Source organism: Engystomops pustulosus, chromosome 2 (assembly GCF_040894005.1).
Source record: "Engystomops pustulosus chromosome 2, aEngPut4.maternal, whole genome shotgun sequence".
Classification (NCBI taxonomy): domain Eukaryota; kingdom Metazoa; phylum Chordata; class Amphibia; order Anura; family Leptodactylidae; genus Engystomops; species Engystomops pustulosus.
Genome location: NC_092412.1, coordinates 13962563 through 13984373, shown reverse-complemented (window position 1 = coordinate 13984373; position 21811 = coordinate 13962563). Strand labels below are relative to the sequence as shown.

The following is a 21811-nucleotide window of genomic DNA, read 5'->3' as shown; positions in this document are numbered from 1 at the left end:
ATGGTGATAAGATCAGCCAGGTCAGGTAGTGGAACCTTGGCTGGATCCATGGCCGGGATCAGTGTGTCAGGCACTAGGGGTAGTGGACCCACTAGACCACCGCGACAATGAAGTGGCACCCGGTTTTCACCAGAGCCCACCGCAAAGCGGGTTGGACTTACAGCGTGACTTTGTACGCGGTGGCGACAAAGGCATAGGACAGAATTGTAAGGCAAGCTCGTGGTCGGGGACAGACAGGTGGTTGAGACAGGCAGCACAAGATCAGAGTCAAGGGACGTGGCGGTAGGCAGCATGGGATCAGAGTCAATAACGGAACCAGGGTTAAACAGCCAGGATCCCAAGTAGCCCAGCTGTCACATATAGCTGAGCTCCCGAAGCGGTCGCAGGACTCTGTTACTAAGTCTGGGTGATAGCGGAGACGTACACGTACGTTGGGATGCGGCAACTGACCGCATTTACTGATGTACATGTATGTCATAATGCGCTATGGGATTAATGAGCAAAAATGAGAATTCCCTGAAGCGATTAATAATGGAGATAGCCCTTGGAAGGGTTGCAGAAGGATTAACCATATATAGAGTGAAATTTTCTGCATATGCACTGACCTTGTTATCCCTAGGACACATACGAACATTCCTGAAAAGCATTATCAGTGCAGATCTGTATGGCTAGGTGTTCAATTGCTACTGCAAAAAAAAGTTGCGAAAGGGGGCACCGCTGCCTCGTTCCTTTATGGAGGCAAAGAGGAAGGTTTTAAACAACCCATTCTACAGAATCAATCCTGTTGCACCCACCACTGGGCCAGTAGGTGTAGACTGGCATTCACCTTGCTCCGGGGGATGGTCATGCTGTAACCAACCTACCCACAAAGTAAGTGTACCGCAAGCAGAAGAAAACTAACCATTGTCTTGTCTTGATGAATAGAGAACCTGAGGATTCAGCCCCGGGAGCGGAGCGTCGCTGCCGATAGGCCTGTTTCCGGTAGCTGCAGATCAGTCCACAGCTCAGAGTAACGTCAAACCCTGCAGGAATGTAAGGAATGTAATGGCCTCTATCAGTGAGAGAAAAAAATATCAAAACTGAATATTGCCGACCTCTCTTGGAGAAACAAAGGCACTACAGTGCCAGTAATACAAAGAGCCACAAAGGACTGAAAAAAGACCAGTGATACGTATCCGGTATGCCACCATATCCGGTATTCCAGGTGTGATGAAAATATACTGTGGGAATACACCAAAATACCATACAATGTGGGAATGAAATAAATGATGCGAGTAACCCTAGGATTCAGTTTATTATGACATTGTTAGATCTTGTTCTGACTAAGAACTATTTTAGGTGCGGAAGAGATTTCTACCTTCAACTACAAGGAACTAGTATGGGCTCATCTGTGGCCCCTAGTTACTCTAATATTTTGATTGGTACATTAATCAAGTTCTCTGTATAATCTGTACTACAGGAGACTAACTTGAAGAAGAGAGAAGGGAAATTGGAAACTACACTGGGGCTCATTTACTAAGGGTCTGAACGCTGCACTTTCGTCGGGTTTCCCAAATATTTCCGATTTGCGCCGAATTGCCCCGGGATTTTGGCCCACGTGACGGGATTGTGACACATCGGCGCCGGCTTTCACGCGACAGAAATCAGGGGTTTGGTCGTCGGACAACCTGATGGATTCAGAAAAACTGCGGAATTTAAAAAAGAATTTGTGTCGCAAGATCAGCACTTACATGCACCGGGACGAAGAAGGTGAACTCCGGCGGATCTCTGCGCAGCAGCGACACCTGCTGGATATCGGGCGCACGGCCTTTAGTGAATCCGGGCAGACCCGAATCTGCGTCGGACAACGCGCCGCGGGAACGCGACTGGACCAGGTAAGTAAATCTGCCCCACTGTGTTCCAAACACAGTAATCGTAATAATATGTTAGGACGTGACAGCTTCCACCCTCCATCAACCTTCATACCAAAGAGTCAGTTTATTAGGGCGAAGAGAATCTGTAGCTCTGAGACAGAGGATCATGAAAATAAAGAGCTTCTTATACGGAAGTTTGTAGAAAGAGGCTCTAAGCAAAAAGAAGTTCGAGGTGGGACTGACAAGGAACTTGGCCTTTTTGGAGCTGTTTCTGATTGTGGTGGTGGTGGTGGAGATTTGGGGTGCCCGGTTTCACAGTAAAAGTGTGATTTCACTGCCATAATCTGGTGGTGCTATGTGCAACGCACGTCTCTGCCGTTGGTGAGGTTGTTGAGGCAGCTTGTGTTTTTATGTCTGTCGTTTAATGCGTGGGTGGTGGCCTTGCATGTCCCAGGGGTTTATAATTCCATTGCTGACGCCTTATCTCGCTTGCAGATCGGTTTCAGCAATTGGCTCCGCCCGCAGGTGAAGAAGGGATTCCTTGCCCGTCGCATCTGTAGGAGATAGCCTTTGAACAGTCGGGTCCTTAATAAGGTGCTTGGGAGGAAACTGGGGGGTTGAGGACTGATGACAATAGTTAGTTTTGCTGTGGAGGGGGTTGACGGACGGATGGTCACGGACGAAGGTTAACAAAGGGGTAACAGGTATAGCGTTTGGTTTCAAATTGCAGGGCATTCGGAATATGACAAAGGGGTTTTTGTTTCAGCAGCCCTTACAGGGTTCAAAAAAGGGGTGGGAGTGAAAAAGGATGGAAGAATGCCAGTATGGTTTTGCCTATTAGAGAAGTTAGGGGGGAAGTTACGATCATTGTGTGTGTCAGATCATGATTTTGTTTGTTACAAGAGCAGGAAGCCAATTGGTGTCCAATTTTTGACCATTTATATTTGTTCTGGGGGTCACAAAGAGCGGTGCTGTGTCCTGAGGGGAGGCAGTTGGGGTTCAACAGGACGGAGGTAATGCTGCAGTGGCTTATTTTTAAGGGGATAAAGTGGGAAAAAGTGTTTCCGTAGTTCTACAGATTTGTAAAGTTAGACAGGTGTCTGGATGTGGTTGTATTTCATGTGGGAGGTAATGATTTAGGGGTTGGCCCAGTTCGGGAGCTGATAAGGGATATTCAGCCGAAATTGAGGGTCGAGTTCCAAGCTCTAGCCATTGTATGGTTGGATGTGGTTTACAAGCGTGAATGGCGGCACATGCATTCGATAAGTCGCCTGAATAGAGCAAGAGTGAAGCTTAAGCGAGCGGTGGATGGTTTTGTATTTAGGAATGGTGGCCTGGGCATTCGGCATCAGGAGCTGGAAGACCGTAATGGTGAATATTGGATTGCAGATGGGGTGCACTTAACGCTGTGGGCTTTGATCTCTGGATGTTGGGCATTCAAGGAGGCATTGAACGGGCACTTGCAGTGGTGGGGGTTGTGCATGCATGAAAGGGGAGTCAAGGCATGTGGGCTGTGGCAGTGGGAGTGAGAAGGTCCTTGGAGTTGGAGGGAGTTGCAAGGGGGAATGGGGGAGAACATGGAGGCTAGTTTTCCCCTGAAGGATGGGCCATGCCGAGGGGTATGGTGGTATGGAGTCCTGCTGGGTGGTGTCCCAGGGAGTCAAAAATTGCAACTAGCCATCTGCAGGAATTGGTGCCCTTGAACTGGAGGTGATGGTTGGGGGTAAGAAAACAATTAGACGAGCAGATTGGCAGGATTATTAATTTATGTTGCATTATTATTACTGTCCGGGGGAGGGGGAAAATGTTATTACATGTTGGGGAGACAAAAATGTTTTATATTTGTTGTATTCTGTAATAAATTGGCTGCGGTGTAAAATTTACTGGGATATCCGGGCCGATCAATACAGGCAATTGTTAGTTTGCACAAGTCGATGTTCACGCTCCATTGAGTATTTGTGTTGAAATTTTGTCTGTTGAAAAATCCTCGAATAAACTTTAATATGGAAAAAAATTGATAATTTCAGAAATTAATAAAGTTACAGTTTTAATTAATGAGAGAAACAACATGTCACTGATTTTAACAACACAAACTAGACAACTAGACAATGTTATTTATTCCCTATAGGGAATAAAATTAAAATAGAATTTAATAAAAAAAGGAAATAGCTATTTTTGGTTTTCTCAGTCTCCAGAATATTTACACATCAGGTGACAAAAAAGTTTGATCAATCTTTATTGAACTAATTAAAACTACAAGTCACTTTACAATAAGAGAAGCCATTGTAGTGGAGGCAGTGATGCTGCAGGAGATGACATGGAGGCACCGGGGCAGGTACAAAACATTCTGGAAGACAATTCAGGCGCATCGGGGAGGAGCGACTCCCGAACACAGATACGTTTACACCTAAACACTTGTGTTCAGAAAGTAGTAACACACGATTTACCGGTTATCAGGACAAAACACATGGTACTAGCTCCCAAATGCAAATTATACCAATCATATGGGAGGGGTGATTGTAAAAATCTTTGATCAACTCCGGCACAGCTTCACTTCTACCGAGACACTGGGGGATGAGCTGCTGACAATGACAGGTGATATGTAACATGTAACAGTCACCTAAGAAACCATCTGTACCGTGATCATATACAATAGGACAATTGTATGGAACAGATCTTCATAGGAACATTGTTCATGATGATTGGTCTGAGCACCGGCCCGTATCTCTAAGCTTTGGATCAACAATCAAGCTCCAAACTGTCCATATTTCTTACTCCATCAATATTAACATGGTTTCTTCACCTTGTGTATTCTCTGGTGTTTAACAAGACTTGAACTATAACTAAAACATTTTCCACATTCATTACAAGAATATGGTTTCTCCCCTGTGTGAGTTCTCTGATGTTTAACAAAATATGATTTGTTGCGAAAACATTTTCCACATTCACTACAAGTAAATGGTTTGTCCCCTGTGTGAATTCTCTGATGTTCAACAAGACTTCTTTTATAGCTGAAACATTTTTTACATTCATTACAAGAATATGGTTTCTCCCCTGTGTGAGTTCTCTGATGTTTAACAAAATATGATTTGTTGCGAAAACATTTTCCACATTCAGCACAAGAAAATGGTTTCTCCCCTGTGTGAATTCTTTGATGTTCAACAAGACTTGTTTTACAGCTGAAACATTTTTTACATTCATTACAAGAATATGGTTTCTCCCCTGTGTGAGTTCTCTGATGCTCAACAAGACCTGTTTTATAACTAAAACACTTTCCACATTCAGAACATGAAAATGGCTTCTCCCCTGTGTGAGTTCTCTGATGTTCAACAAGAGCTGATTTATTACTAAAACATTTTCCACATTCAGCACATGAAAACAGTTTCTCCCCTGTGTGAAATCTTTGATGTTCAACAAGAGCCGATTTGTACCTAAAACATTTTCCACATTCAGCACATGAAAATGGCTTCTCCCCTGTGTGAGTTCTCTGATGTATAAAAAGCTTTGCCTTTTCCCTAAAACGTTTGCCACATTCAGTACATGCAAATGGCTTCTCTCCTGTGTGAATTCTCTGATGTCTGAAAAGATCTTTTTTTGTGCTAAAACATTTTCCACATTCAGTACATGAAAATGGCTTCTCCTCTGTGTGAATTCTCTGATGTCTGAAAAGATCTTTTTCTGAGCTAAAACATTTTCCACATTCCGTACATGGAAATGGCTTCTCCCCTGTGTGAATTATCTGATGGTCAAAAAGTCTTCGTTTAAGGGTAAAACATTTACCGCATTCAGAACATGAAAATGGCTTCTCTCCCGTGTGGGTTCTCAGATGTATAACAAGAGTTGATTTCCGATTAAAACACATCCCACATTCAGTACATGAAAATGGCTTCTCTCCTGTGTGAATTCTCTGATGTCTAGAAAGCTTTCCTTTTACACTAAAACATTTTCCACATTCACTACAGGAAAATGGCTTCTCTCCTGTGTGAGTTCTCTTATGTATAGAAAGAGCGGATTGACGCCCAAAACATTTTCCACATTCAGGACATGAAAATGGCTTCTCTCTTGTATGAATTTTCACAAGTTGATCATGACTTGATTTCTGGGTAAACTGCTTGTCACATGAAGACTTCCTTTGATCTCCATGATTTCCCTTCTCATGTGATTGATTATCTTCTACATTACCATGTAGAGCTGAGGGGGGACGTCCACCGGAACTTCCTTTACTATTTTCTCCTGAAAATTAAGGTCAAGAAATCAATATAGGAAGTTTCCTTTAGATGCAGAAGTGAAGCAACGTGTCAGTAACATACAGGCGGCTATGGATAAAAAAAAAACCAACATCATAGATATTCATTGCTTATATAATACATTGGGGGTCATTTACTAAGGGCCTGATTCGCGTTTTCCCGACGTGTTACCCATATATCTCCGATTTGCGCCGATTTTCCCTGTATTGCCCCGGGATTTTGACGCACGCGATCGGATTGTGGCGCATCGGCGCTGGCATGCACGCGACGGAAATCTGGGGGAGAGGCCGAACAAAAACCCGACGGATTCGGAAAAACCGCCGCATTTTTTAAAAAAAATTGTCGCGGAGCTTGCACTTACCTTCACTAGGAATACGCCGGTGAACTTGAGTGCATTCTGGGGAACTTCAGCGCAGCAGCGCCACCTGGTGGACGTCAGAGGAACTGCCTTAATGAATCCCGGCTGGACCTGAATCCACCGCAGAGAACGCGCCGCTGGATCGCGAATGGACCGGGTAAGTAAATCTGCCCCAATGTCAGATAATCTGATGAGAATCCAACACCAAGTACTAAACAGAAGTCATCAAATCCTTAGAAACCGGATTCTTCTACTTCCAGGACATAAGAGGATTGTGTAACCAGAGATTCCCATCTCACCCTAGACCAGTGGTTCTCAACCTTTGTAATACCGTGACCCCGCAATACAGTTCCTCATGTTGCGGTGACCCCAAACCTGCAAAAATGCAATAAAATAGTGGCCTTGATGGCTTTAGGTAACCCCTGTGTTTTGGTCGTTCGACCCCCGCTGGGGTCACAACCCACAGGCTGGGAAGCGCTGCCCTAGAGCCTAACAGTCCGAGAAAATGGCTGAAATAAGTGGAGGAAGTCGCGTTCAGCCCCATATACAGGACACCTGTACTATAACATAACCACCATCCAGGTACATGGCCAGCTGTATACTTCATGCTTAGTGAGATACAATTTCAAGTCCCCTGGGAGGGACTGTCCTTTAAGTGATTCTTCAAAAACATCAAAAAACGAATCCACAAGGTAAACAATCTACCTCAATATCCCGTAAAAACTTTAAAATGATACATTACCTAATAACAAATGGTCCATTGTGGGATAAATTGACATTTTAGCTGTAAATATAAGTTCCTACAGGTCCGGTTCTGTGTTTTGGACATAACTGTTATATTATCTGTACAGGGTTTTTTCCCATGTTGCACCTCTCTGTAGGGGTGCTGAGAAATCCTGAAATAACCTGTAAGTAAATGAATTCCTCCCAATAATAGTAATAATAACCAGGAGAGAAGTTTCTAGATTTCAGTCAGTTCTTTCATATCTCCAGGATCAAATGTTATAATATCCCTCGGAGCCTCATAGTAACACAACATGTGGGTACAGACGGATGTGACTGGAGGAGGAGACCAGAGACAGATGAGCCGGTGTCTATGTCATCTCCATCTCCTCCCCTGGATGTGACCTCTCCCTGCAATGTATAAGGGAAGAATAACCCACAAGATACATGAAAGGCTCTTACCCTCCTCTGTCACTGATGAGGGGATTTCCTCTCCGCTCCTCCTTCCACCACAACTTTCCTGGAAAGATCCGACATGAGGGACATGAGAAAACAAGGAGAGGTGTCCAGAGATTATCTTATATCCAAGTGATGGACAAAAAGTTTCAGAAGGCGAGAACTTAGAGGAAATAATCTCCTGCAGGAAGAGACAGAATCACCATTAATCCAATTATTTTACAGCTCAGATTCAATGTTCTGGTGATATTACTGAATAAAACGATGTGATCTGATCCTGAGGCGGAGGCTGCGCTCATGGCAGGGCCGGCTCCAGGTTTCAGTAGGCCCCTGGGCGACAGAACCTCAGGGGGCCCCTTTGCAGTGAACTCACGTGGCAGCATTTAAAATTCAGAAACTAAAAGTCTCCTGTTCCATAAAATATTCCCTAATTTATCATCCCAAACAGCCGTATCACGGAAAGGGCAGTTTTGAGGTCAACCAACAGGACAAGCCTAAAACTTTGTGCCCCTCTGCCAAGTAATAAAACTGAAGCTTCTACTCAGCTGCTGCGGAACCTCATAATACACCCCTCAGCTGCTGCGGAACCTCATAATACACCCCTCAGCTGCTGCGGAACCTCATAATACAGATCACTGCTGCTGCCTAACATCATAATACACACTTCAGCTGCTTCAATACATCACAATAACAGTTCAGCTGCTGCAGAACCTCCTAATACACATCACTGCTGAAACAGAAGCCTCTCTCCTACTCATGTACATACAAACCAACAGGCAGTCACACATGCAGCAAGACATATAGAGGCAGTCACACATGCAGCAAGACATATAGAGGCAGTCACACATGCAGCAAGACATATAGAGGCAGTCACACATGCAGCAAGACATATAGAGGCAGTCACACATGCAGCAAGACATATACAGGCAGTCACACATGCAGCAAGACATATACAGGCAGTCACACATGCAGCAAGACATATACAGGCAGTCACACATGCAGCAAGTATAGCTACATACAGACAGATACATACAGACAAGCATGGAGGCAAACACATCATCACACATACCATACACTCACCATATGGATCAGTCATACACAGCCATACATGTGACATACCATTACACCCTATGGTGTCTGCAGCAGCCCTGGCATCACACAGAGGAGTCTTCAGGCTTCTCTTCCTCCTCCTCCTCCATCTCTTCGTCCCGATCTCCAAGCTGCCAGATCTCTGCTATACTGCAGCTCCGTGTGAAGAAGAGATGGGGGAAGGGTGGGTTAACCTATTATGTGCTGTATCTCACAGGCTGCTCAGCAGCCTCTAACTCTCCTGTGCCTTGTCCGAGTGAGGGAGGAACAGTGCAGGGCACAGGACACTTCCTCAGTCAAAACAGGAAGTGAAGATGTGCACAGTGTGTGTGGGCCCCCGGCAGCTCTCTGGGCCCCGGCACTTGCCCAGGTATGCCGGGTGCTGGAGCCGGGCCTGGCTCATGGACACCAGGCCTTAGTTTAGTCACTTCTCCTGCTCTGAGCTGCTCTCTTTCTGATGCTCTCTACCAAAATCTTTAATAAAATTTGAAACCATTTATTGCCTCGACCCACCACAGTAACCATCAGCATCATCTCATAGATCCTCCACCCACTGCTGCCGGAGGAGGTTAATCATATAAATCTACAAATAATTTACAGGAATTGCAGCTCCGTCTACCTGATGATCCTGTGGGACGTTCTGCTCTGGATCCTCAGGACAATCTGAGGAATTTTCAGGACTGGGACATCCATCCGGGTGATTTCTCTGACTGAATTCATCTATAAGAAATATCCAAAGTGATTGAATACATTTTTTACATGTGAGTCTAGGTGACTCTTATACCTCGTCTGGAAGGTCTCCTCTTACCTGGCGATGAGAGGGGCTGGTGGTCCTCCATCATGATGTCCTTGTACTGGTCCTTGTGTCCTTCTATATACTCCCACTCCTCCATGGAGAAATAGACAGCGACGTCCTGACACCTTATAGGAACCTGACACCCACAATGACACAGTCATCACCCAGACACCTCCCTTGTGTTATTGTACAATGTCCCAGCATTCCCGGCAGCGCTCACCTCTCCGCTCAGCAGCTCAATGATCCTGGAGGTAAGTTCTAGGATCTTCTGCTCATGTATTAGCTCAGTGACGGGGCTCAGACACTCACCAGACGACTTCTTCACTACTGTGTAATCCTGTTAATGTGAAGACACTGATCAATACATAGAACCGAATGATCTTTCACTTTCCGGTTTAATTCATAGAGATAAGGGTGATGTCCAGTCAGTATTTGACAATTTATTTAGCCCGGGGACAGACTGTGACATACATTTTCTACAGTGACCAGTGGGTGTGGGGATGTGGGTCTGGTGTCTAGCCAAAAGTGGGAACCGCACAGTAACTCCCTGTGCGCCTAGCGTATATTATCCCATTTCCAGAAGAAGTGTCTCCCCACTTATATTGTCCCCTATTCTGCTTGATGCCTCCCCTGCTTCCATTGTTCCCTTTCTCGTAGTTTCCTGCCCCCCCCCCCCTTTCCTGCCCGCTTCCTTTAATGACCAGGTGCTTTATGGGCCAAATTTATTTTTTTTAGGAAGATTGTCAACTCTTTGAGAGCTTTATAATAATTCAAAAAAAATGCAGGTGGAATTTAGAATGGTCTGTCAGTAATATACACTCACCGGCCACTTTATTAGGTACACCTGTCCAACTACTCGTTAACACTTAATTTCTAATCAGCCAATCACATGGCGGCAACTCAGTGCATTTAGGCATGTAGACATGGTCAAGACAATCTCCTGCAGTTCAAACCGAGCATCAGTATGGGGAAGAAAGGTGATTTGTGGCCTTTGAATGTGGCATGGTTGTTGGTGCCAGAAGGGCTGGTCTGAGTATTTCAGAAACTGCTGATCTACTAGGATTTTCACGCACAACCATCTCTAGGGTTTACAGAGAATGGTCCGAAAAAGAAAAAACATCCAGTGAGCGGCAGTTCTGTGGGCGGAAATGCCTTGTTAATGCCAGAGGTCAGAGAAGAATGGGCGGACTGGTTCAGGCTGATAGAAAGGCAACAGTGACTCAAATTGCCACCCGTTACAACCAAGGTAGGCAGAAGAGCATCTCTGAATGCACAGTATGACGAACTTTGAGGCAGATGGGCTAGGGCAGCAGAAGACCACAACGGGTGCCACTCCTTTCAGCTAAGAACAGGAAACTGAGGCTACAATTTGCACAAGCTCATCGAAATTGGACAGTAGAAGATTGGAAAAAGGTTGCCGGGTCTGATGAGTCTCGATTTCTGCTGCGACATTCGGATTGTAGGGTCAGAATTTGGTGTCAACAACATGAAAGCATGGATCCATCCTGCCTTGTATCAACGGTTCAGGCTGTTGGTGGTGGTGGCAGGGTGTGGGGAATAATTTCTTGGCACTCTTTGGGCCCCTTGGTACCAATTGAGCATCGTTGCAATGCCACAGCCTACCTGAGTATTGTTGCTGACCATGTCCATCCCTTTATGACCACAATGTACCCAACATCTGATAGCTACTTTCAGCAGGATAATGTGCCATGTCATAAAGCTGGAATCATCTCAGACTGGTTTCTTGAACATGACAATAGAGCATCTTTGGGATGTGGTGGAACGGGAGATTCGCATCATGGATGTGCAGCCGACAAATCTGCGGCAACTGTGTGATGCCATCATGTCAATATGGACCAAAATCTCTGAGGAATGCTTCCAGCACCTTGTTGAATCTATACCACAAAGAATTGAGGCAGTTCTTAAGGCAAAAGGGGGTCCAACCCGTTACTAGCATGGTGTACCTAATAAAGTGGCCGGTGAGTGTAATTCTTTAGCTTTAAAATTTATTTCTTTTCACAAAAAATAAAAGTAGAAAGCTACCATATATATACTCGAGTATAAGCCGAGGCCCATAATTTTACCACCAAAAACTGGGAAAACCTATTGACTTGAGTATAAGCCGAGGGCTTGAAATGCATTGGTATACAAAAAAGGATCAAATAGCGACCCTGGAAACTACAGACCCGTGAGTCTAACTTCTGTGGTGGGGAAAATATTTGAGGGGTTTGTTAGAGATGCTATCCTCGAGTATCTCACTGTGCACAACCTTATAACCCAGCGTCAGCATTGGTTTATGAGAGATCGGTCCTGTCAGACTAATCTGATTGGTTTCTACGAGGAGGTAAGTTCAAGAATGGATCTATGGGACGCTGTGGATGTTGTATATCTGGACTTTTCAAAGGCATTTGACACCTTGGCGCATAAAAGGTTGGTATATAAAATGAGACTGCTGGGAATAGGGGAAAATCTTTGTATTTGGGTAAGTAATTGGCTTAGTGATAGAAAACAGACGGTCGTCATTAATGGCACATTCTCAGATTGGGTTGACGTTACCAGTGGAGTGTCACAGGGGTCAGTTTTGGGGCCACTTCTTTTTAATATTTTTATTAATGACCTTGTAGTGGGTTTACACAGTCAAGTTTCAATATTTGCAGATGATAATAAGCTGCGTAAAGTAATTAATACTGAGGTCGATAGTTTAGCATTACAGAGGGATTTGTGGAAGCTTGAGGAGTGGGCAGAGAAATGGTTGATGAGGTTTAATGTAGATAAATTTAAAGTTATGCACTTGGGCCATGGAAACAAAAAGTATAATTATGTTCTAAACAGTCAATTACTTGGTAAAACTGGAGCTGAAAAGGACTTGGGGGTATTGGTGGATGGTAAACTTAATTTTAGTGACCAGAGCCAGGCGGCTGCTGCTAAAGCAAATAAAATAATGGGATGTATCAAGAGAGGAATAGATTCTCATGATAAAGACATTGTTTTGCCCTTATACAAATCCCTGGTCAGACCACACATGGAATATTGTGTACAGTTTTGGGCACCAGTGTATAAAAAGGATATAGTAGAGCTGGAACGGGTGCAGAGGAGAGCAACCAGGATTATTAGGGGAATGGGGGGACTAGAATACACTGACAGATTACAAAATTTGGGATTATTCAGTTTAGAAAAAAGACGACTGAGGGGAGACCTCATTACAATGTACAAATACCTGAACGGACAGTACAAGGATCTCCCCGAAGATCTTTTTATACCTAGGCCTGTGACCAGGACAAGGGGGCATCCTCTGCGCCTACAGGAGAGGCGATTCTACCATCACCATAGACAAAGGTTCTTTACTGTAAGAGCAGTGAGACTGTGGAACTCTCTGCCGCAGGAAGTTGTTATGGAGGACTCTATGTACATGTTCAAGAGAGGCCTGGATACCTTTCTGGAGAGGAAAAATATCACGGGTTATGGGGATAAAACATTTATTTAATTCTTAAAGGTTGGACTTGACGGACTTGCATCTTTTTCTAGCCTTATATACTATGATACTATGATTGGTCACAGCCTCCCAGTATACAGCCATCCCCCTGTAGTATACAGCCAGCCTCCTTTAGTAGCCAGCCAGGCAGCCCCCTTTAGTAGCCAGCCAGCCTCCTTTATTAGCCAGCCACTCCCCTTTAGTAGCAGGCCACCCCCCTTTAGTATACAGCCAGGGCCCTTTAGTATACAGCCAGCCCCCCAGTTTGCCCCGCACTTAACAAAAAGAAACTTACATATTCACCTTTGGGCGGTCCCGATACTCCGCTCCCCGCGGCTCCTCGGACAGCACATACTATGACATCATCAGCGGCCGCATCATAGTGTGCGTCGGCCGGAAGAGCATGGGAGACCGGAGTTTATTTTTTTATTGACTTGTGTATAAGCCAAGGTGAGGTTTTTCAGCACATGACGATGGTAAGGGGCAACCTATAACACCTAAATTTTGTGTACTAGTATCGGTGTAAGGTCCAGTTTAACCCCTTAATGCCGAAGCCACATTTCACCTTCCTGACATGGCCCATTTTTTCTAATCTGACATGTGTCTATTTAAAGAGAACCTACCACCACGAATCTACCTATAAAGGTAGATCGGGTGGTAGGTGGATGTAAGGGACGTGAGGAGAGCTCTTTTTAGAGCTAATCCTTACGTCCCCGCTAACTTTTGGGAAACTTTATTAACCTAATATGTAAATTTAGTTATGCGGCTACTGGGGCGTGGAGTAGCCGGCACGAGGCTACACAGCGCGGCTACTCCACGCCCCAGTAGCCACATTACTCCTCCTACCCTGTTGTGTCCGGCGCGCAGCTCCTCGTAGCTGCGCGCCCTCGTCCGATATGATGGTGTTCTGCGCATGCGCAGAACGCCGGCTGAGCAGTCCCAGCTCCGAGGCCGGAGCTACTGCGCATGCGCAGTAGCCGGCTTGTCAGACGAGGGCGCGCAGCTACGAGGAGCTGCACGCCGGACACAACAGGGTAGGAGGAGTAATGTGGCTACTGGGGCGTGGAGTAGCCGCGCTGTGTAGCCTCGTGCCGGCTACTCCACGCCCCAGTAGCCGCATAACTAAATTTACATATTAGGTTAATAAAGTTTCCCAAAAGTTAGCGGGGACGTGAGGATTAGCTCTAAAAAGAGCTCTCCTCACGTCCCTTACATCCATCCACCTACCACCCGATCTACCTTTATAGGTAGATTCGTGGTGGTAGGTTCCCTTTAAGTGGTTATAACTTTGCAACGCTTTAACATATCTAGTCGATTTTGAGATTGTTTTTGCATGGCACATTGTATCTCCTGTTGGTTGAGAAATTTAAGCAAAATGTTTAGTCTTTTTTTATGAAATAAACAGAAATTTGGCGAAATTTTTTTAAAAAACAATGTATTCCAAATTCAAAATTTTCTACTTTTTGGAAAGTTGGTCATATCACTAAAATAACGCCTGTTATGTGGCGCCCGTTATGTGATGCCCAGTTTGTGCCACTGTAAAATGTCAGCTCTCTGATTAGGAAGTCATGTTTCCTGATGCGAGAAAGACCCAACATGTGATCCTAAACTCTAGCCAGAAAATCCAGCAGGATCCGGAATGATAAAGCACTTGAAAAACGCCCCATACAAGTCTATGGAGATACACCAAAAAGGCATCGCACTCTGAGACACGTGCAAGTGCAATGCAAGTGCAATGCGTTTTTCACGCATCAATTGCCATAGAAAAGATAGAGCTCAGTCCTGAGTCGTTTTCACGCGCGTTATTTGCGCGTGAAAAACACATTGAAATTGCATTGAAATTTTATTGAAAACGCGTGTGAAAAACTGAGACACTGAACAAACTCTGACTGAAAACTGATTGCACTCTGATGCAAAATGTGCCTTTTTCACTGACCAAACCCTGGTCGCAAGAAGGGACCTAGAGGATCTGCTAACAAATCCAGAGACTTAGGCTACATAAACACTGCTGTTGCCCGCCGCACCGTAGCACGGTGGGCACACGGTAGTGTGCAGGGAGAGGAGGAGGAGGTGAGCGCCGCTCACCCCCGCCCCTCTCCATAGGAACATATGGGCCACGGCGCCGTAATACGGGAAAAGATAGGACATGTCCTATCTTTTCCCGGGCTATGGAGCGGTACGGTGCCGTGAGCCAATAGAAGTGTATGGGGGGCGTATATCGGCCGTATATACATCGGCCATATATACGTCCCCCATACATGTGTGTGAATGCAACCCCCGGAGCCATAGGTAAAGGGGGAACATGACGGTGGTAAAGGGGGGACCTATAACGCCTGCATTTCATGTATTAGTATTGAGGTAAGATGCTGGTCCTTGGTAAAAGAACAGAGTAGGTGGGATAGTGTAGTGATGTAAGAACAGAGTGGGTGGGATAGTGTAGTGATGTAAGAGGGGAGGTGCTCAGGGGTAGATGTCACTTCCTGTCCTGTATCTCTCTTTTTCTTTCTCTCCCTAGAAGAACAGAAAGAAACATGTCTGACAGACTCAGCAAGTATAACACTGGGGTCACCACTTTATATCACTCTGCTGTCACCTCATACACCTCACACGCCATGTACCAGGGTAGACTCAGCTTACACATCATATATGAGAGGATTTTTACCTCAGGAATTAATAATTACCACAGGAGTTCAGGTCTCCATGTCTCCTCATGTACCTGCTCCCGGCTATGTTACACATGGCAGCTCTGGCTGTGAGATCCATGAGCTTATAACCCCTCACACTATAGATATCACTGGTTGTTACATGGGAGCAGCATTACCTCATGTAATGTGCCCATGGCTGAAGGTATGTAAAAAGCCGCCATGTTTCCTCAACCATGTGTCCTCAGGAGTCTGCTCACAGCTATCTTATACCCTGCATGTCTGGCTGTGATATCTGTGAGCTTCTAACCTCACACACTGTAGATCTGACTGGTAATGTTACCGGGGAGCAGCATTACCTGATGTATTGTGCACATGGATGTAAGAAGTGACCATGTTTCCTCAGCCATGTGTCCTCATGTATCTGCTCCCTGCCATCTTATACCCTACAGCTATAGCTGTGATATCGGTATGATTATACCTCACACACTATAGATGTGGCTGCAGTATGCTACATGGGAGCTTTATTTACTAGTTTAATGTGGACATGATGGGAGTCCATGTGTCCTCATGTTCCTGCTCCTCACATGTTATATACCTGCTCTATGAGACAGATAGTTATTTATATGGTAAGATAATTACCCATGTATATGCTCCTTGTCACCTCACATACTATAAACATGGCTGATATGTCAGCTTATTGCTTTAAACACTGTATAGTGCACTAATTAACACGAGGGAGTACTTACCTTACACCATACCTCCCAACTTTTGGGCGAGAGAAAGAGGGACAAAAAGCCCCTCCCCTTTTTCTAAACCACGCCCATTGCCACACCCACAAGCATAGTATAATATTGACCTTGATGGTCCCCACATGGAACAATGCCCCTTACTTTGTCCCCCCCCCCCCCGTGGACCCATATAATTACACTTAATGCAACTCTGCAACATATAAACCACCTCTTTAATTTTATCCTCCCTTTATATTTGGTTTTCCACTTTTATTTAATCTCCCAAATTTATACATAATCCTATCTGTACCCCTACCCCCACCCCTCCTCACATGGTGTGGTCCCAGTTCTCTATCCTCCTCATTCTGTGGCCTCCTGTTATTCATCCTCCTCCTGTCCTCCATCCTCCTCCTGTGGCCTCCTGTCCTCCATCCTTCTCCAGTATCCTCCATCCCCCTCCTGTCCTCCATCCTTCTCCAGTATCCTCCATCCTCCTCCTGTCCTCCATCCTCCTCCTGTCCTCCATCCTTCTCCAGTATCCTCCATCCCCCTCCTGTCCTCCATCCTCCTCCTGTATCCTCCTGTCCTCCATCCTTCTCCAGTATCCTCCATCCTCCTCCTGTCCTCCATCTTTCTCCAGTATCCTCCATCCTCCTCCTGTCCTCCATCCTTCTCCAGTATCCTCCTCCTGTGGCCTCCTGTCCTCCATCCTTCTCCAGTATCCTCCATCCTCCTCCTGTCCTCCATCCTCCTCCTGTCCTCCATCCTTCTCCAGTATCCTCCATCCTCCTCCTGTCCTCCATCCTTCTCCAGTATCCTCCATCCTTCTCCAGTACCCTCCATCCTCCTCCTGTATCCTCCATCCTCCTCCTGTCCTCCATCCTTCTCCAGTATCCTCCATCCTCCTCCTGTCCTCCATCCTCCTCCTGTCCTCCATCCTTCTCCAGTATCCTCCATCCTCCTCCTGTCCTCCATCCTTCTCCAGTATCCTCCATCCTCATCCTGTATCCTCCTGTCCTCCATCCTCCTCCTGTCCTCCATCCTCCTCCTGTCCTCCATCCTTCTCCAGTATCCTCCATCCTCCTCCTGTATCCTCCTGTCCTCCTCCTGTATCCTCCATCCTCCTCCTGTATCCTCCTGTCCTCCATCCTTCTCCAGTATCCTCCTCCTGTGGCCTCCTGTCCTCCATCCTTCTCCAGTATCCTCCATCCTCCTCCTGTCCTCCATCCTCCTCCTGTCCTCCATCCTCCTCCTGTATCCTCCTGTTGTCCATCCTTCTCCAGTATCCTCCATCCTCCTCCTGTCCTCCATCCTTCTCCAGTATCCTCCATCCTCCTCCCGTATCCTCCTGTCCTCCATCCTTCTCCAGTATCCTCCATCCTCCTCCTGTCCTCCATACTCCTCCTGTATCTGGCTGTCCTCCATCCTCCTCCTGTATCCTCCTCCTGTCCTCTAGCCTCCTCCTGTATCCTCCTGTCCTCCATCCTCCTCCTGTTCTCCATCCTCCTCCTGTTCTCCATCCTCCTCCTGTTCTCCATCCTCCTCCTGTCCTCTATCCTCCTCCTGTCTTCTATCCTCCTCCTGTATCCTCCTGTTCTCTAGCCTCCTCCTGCCCTCCATCCTCCTCCTGTAGTGTCCTTTCCTCCCTCCTCCTCCCTCCTCCTCCTCCTGTAGCCTACTGTCCTCCATCCTCCTCCTGTACCCCCCTGTCCTCCATCCTCCTCCTGTGGCCTCTTGTCCTCCAGCCTCCTCCTGTCCTCCATCCTCCTTCTGTAGCTCCTGTCCTCCATCCTCCTCCTGTGGCCTCCAGCTTCCTCTTGTAGCTCCTGCCCCTCCTGTATCTCCCTGTTCTCCATCCTCCTTCTGTAGCTCATGTCCTCCATCCTCCTTCTGTAGTTCATGTCCACCATCCTCCTTCTGTAGCTCCTGTGACCTCCATCCTCCTCCTGTGACCTCCATCCTCCTGTGGCCTCCATCCTCCTCCTGTGGCCTCCAACCTCCTCCTGCAGCTCCTGTCCTCCAGCCTCTTCCGGTGTCCTCCAGCAGCCTCCTCCGGTGTCCCCCAGCAGCCTTCACCTGTCCCCCCATTAGCCTCCTCCTGTCCCCCAGTAGCCTCCTCCTGTCCCGCAGCAGCCTTCACTGTCCCCCAGTAGCCTCCTCCTGTCCCCCAGCAGCCTCCTCCTGTCCCCCAGCAGCCTTCACTGTCCCCCAGTAGCCTCTTCCTGTCGCCCAGCAGCCTTCACTGTCCCCCAGTAGCCTCCTCCTGTCCCTCAGTAGCCTCCTCCTGTCCCCCAGCAGCCTTCACTGTCCCCCAGTAGCCTCCTCCTGTCCCCCAGCAGCCTTCACTGTCCCCCAGTAGCCTCCTCCTGTCCCCCAGTAGCCTCCTCCTGTCCCCCAGCAGCCTTCACTGTCCCCCAGTAGCCTCCTCCTGCCCTCCATCCTCCTCCTGTAGTGTCCTTTCCTCCCTCCTCCTCCCTCCTCCTCCTCCTGTAGCCTACTGTCCTCCATCCTCCTCCTGTACCCCCCTGTCCTCCATCCTCCTCCTGTGGCCTCTTGTCCTCCAGCCTCCTCCTGTCCTCCATCCTCCTTCTGTAGCTCCTGTCCTCCATCCTCCTCCTGTGGCCTCCAGCTTCCTCTTGTAGCTCCTGCCCCTCCTGTATCTCCCTGTTCTCCATCCTCCTTCTGTAGCTCATGTCCTCCATCCTCCTTCTGTAGTTCATGTCCACCATCCTCCTTCTGTAGCTCCTGTGACCTCCATCCTCCTCCTGTGACCTCCATCCTCCTGTGGCCTCCATACTCCTCCTGTGGCCTCCAACCTCCTCCTGCAGCTCCTGTCCTCCAGCCTCTTCCGGTGTCCTCCAGCAGCCTCCTCCGGTGTCCCCCAGCAGCCTTCACCTGTCCCCCCATTAGCCTCCTCCTGTCCCCCAGTAGCCTCCTCCTGTCCCGCAGCAGCCTTCACTGTCCCCCAGTAGCCTCCTCCTGTCCCCCAGCAGCCTCCTCCTGTCCCCCAGCAGCCTTCACTGTCCCCCAGTAGCCTCTTCCTGTCGCCCAGCAGCCTTCACTGTCCCCCAGTAGCCTCCTCCTGTCCCTCAGTAGCCTCCTCCTGTCCCCCAGCAGCCTTCACTGTCCCCCAGTAGCCTCCTCCTGTCCCCCAGCAGCCTTCACTGTCCCCCAGTAGCCTCCTCCTGTCCCCCAGTAGCCTCCTCCTGTCCCCCAGCAGCCTTCACTGTCCCCCAGTAGCCTCCTCCTGTCCCCCAGCAGCCTTCACTGTCCCCCAGTAGCCTCCTCCTGTCCCCCAGCAGCCTTCACTGTCCCCCAGTAGCCTCCTCCTGTCCCCCAGCAGCCTTCACTGTCCCCCAGTAGCCTTCACTGCCCCCCAGTAGCCTTCACTGCCCCCCAGTAGCCTCCTCCTGTCCCCCAGTAGCCTCCTCCTTTCCCCCAGTAGCCTTCACTGTCCCCCAGTAGCCTCCTCCTGTCCCCCAGTAGCCTCCTGTCCCCCAGTAGCCTTCACTGTCCCCCAGTAGCCTCCTCCTGTGTCCTCCAGCTCTCCCTGTCCTGTATCCTCCTCCTGGCCCCCTCTTCCTGTGGCCCCCTGTCCCCTCAGGTTCTTACCTCTCCTGGTTCCAGTCATTAAGTCTTCTCCCGGGCTCCGACTTGACTCGCGGAGGGGGCAGGGCCAGCCGGGGGCGGAGCTACCATCTCACATGACTTCATCATGTGAGGAGGTAGCAGGGGCTGGTCCCGCCTCCTCCTGGCTCCGATGCTTCCGCTGCTCTGCAGCTCTTATCTACGGGGCCAGGAGGAGGCGGGACAAAGCGGGGGAGAGGGGGGGGGGAGCCGTGACATTCTCCCAACCGCCCGTGACGCGTGTACAGAGCCCAAAAAACGGGACTGTCACGTCAAAAACGGGAAGGTTGGGAGGTATGCCTTACACACTGTATATATCACTGATTTACAAGAGGGTGTCGTTACCTCACATGCTGTATATATCACTGATTTACAAGAGGGTGTAGTTACCTCATACATTGTACATATCACTGATATATATGAGGGTGTAGTTACCTCATACACTGTACATATCACTGATATATATGAGGGTGTAGTTACCTCATACATTATACATATATCTGATATATATGAGGATGTAGTTACCTCATACACTGTACATATCACTGATATATATGAGGGTGTAGTTACCTCATACACTGTACATATCACTGATATATATGAGGGTGTAGTTACCTCACAAAATGTACATATCACTGATATATATGAGGATATAGTTACCTCACACGTTGAACATATCACTGATATATATGAGGGTGTCGTTACCTCACATGCTGTATATATCACTGATTTACAAGAGGGTGTAGTTACCTCATACACTGTACATATCACTGATATATATAAGGGTGTAGTTACCTCATACACTGTACATATCACTGATATATATGAGGGTGTAGTTACCTCACACACTGTATATATCACTGATATATATTAGGGTGTAGTTACCTCACACACTGTATATATCACTAATATATATGAGGGTGTAGTTACCTCATACACTGTACATATCACTGATTTACAAGAGGGTGTAGTTACCTCATACACTGTACATATCACTGATATATATGAGGGTGTATTTACCTCATACACTGTACATATCACTGATTTACAAGAGGGTGTAGTTACCTCACACACTGTACATATCACTGATATATATGAGGGTGTAGTTACCTCACACACTGTATATATCACTAATATATATGAGGGTGTAGTTACCTCATACACTGTACATATCACTGATTTACAAGAGGGTGTAGTTACCTCATACACTGTACATATCACTGATATATATGAGGGTGTAGTTACCTCATACACTGTACATATCACTGATTTACAAGAGGGTGTAGTTACCTCACACACTGTACATATCACTTATATATATGAGGGTGTAGTTACCTCACACACTGTATATATCACTAATATATATGAGGGTGTAGTTACCTCATACACTGTACATATCACTGATATATATGAGGGTGTAGTTACCTCACACACTATACATATCACTGATATATATGAGGCTGTAGTTACCTCACATACTGTACATATCACTGATATATATGTGGGTGTAGTTACCTCACACACTGTACATATCACTGATATATATGAGGGTGTAGTTACCTCATACATTATACATATATCTGATATATATGAGGATGTAGTTACCTCATACACTGTACATATCACTGATATATATGAGGGTGTAGTTACCTCATACACTGTACATATCACTGATATATATGAGGGTGTAGTTACCTCACAAAATGTACATATCACTGATATATATGAGGATATAGTTACCTCACACGTTGAACATATCACTGATATATATGAGGGTGTCGTTACCTCACATGCTGTATATATCACTGATTTACAAG

General features: G+C 46.9%; 3 protein-coding genes across 5 annotated transcripts in view; 1 reads left to right on the top strand and 2 right to left on the bottom strand.

The window, feature by feature from the left end:
- LOC140119963 (uncharacterized) overlaps window positions 1-21811 on the top strand; it is a 1020783-nt gene that overhangs the window by 344438 nt on the left and 654534 nt on the right. The window lies entirely within an intron of this gene.
- The window catches only part of LOC140119780 (uncharacterized), a 272257-nt gene that overhangs the window by 114571 nt on the left and 135875 nt on the right, over window positions 1-21811 (bottom strand). The window contains exon 1 of one of the 3 annotated variants that reach the window (XM_072139132.1): window positions 902-1035. The exons of the other annotated variants lie outside the window; for them this stretch is intronic. The gene's annotated coding sequence lies outside the window, so the exon portion shown is untranslated. Of the gene's footprint in view, window positions 1-901; window positions 1036-21811 lie in introns of those variants that run through there. 3 annotated transcript variants of the gene reach the window in all.
- LOC140119791 (uncharacterized) overlaps window positions 1-21811 on the bottom strand; it is a 61403-nt gene that overhangs the window by 10682 nt on the left and 28910 nt on the right. The window contains exon 4 of the mRNA XM_072139178.1: window positions 9346-9446. Coding sequence (XP_071995279.1) covers window positions 9346-9446 — 101 coding nt within the window. The remainder of the gene's footprint in view (window positions 1-9345; window positions 9447-21811) is intronic.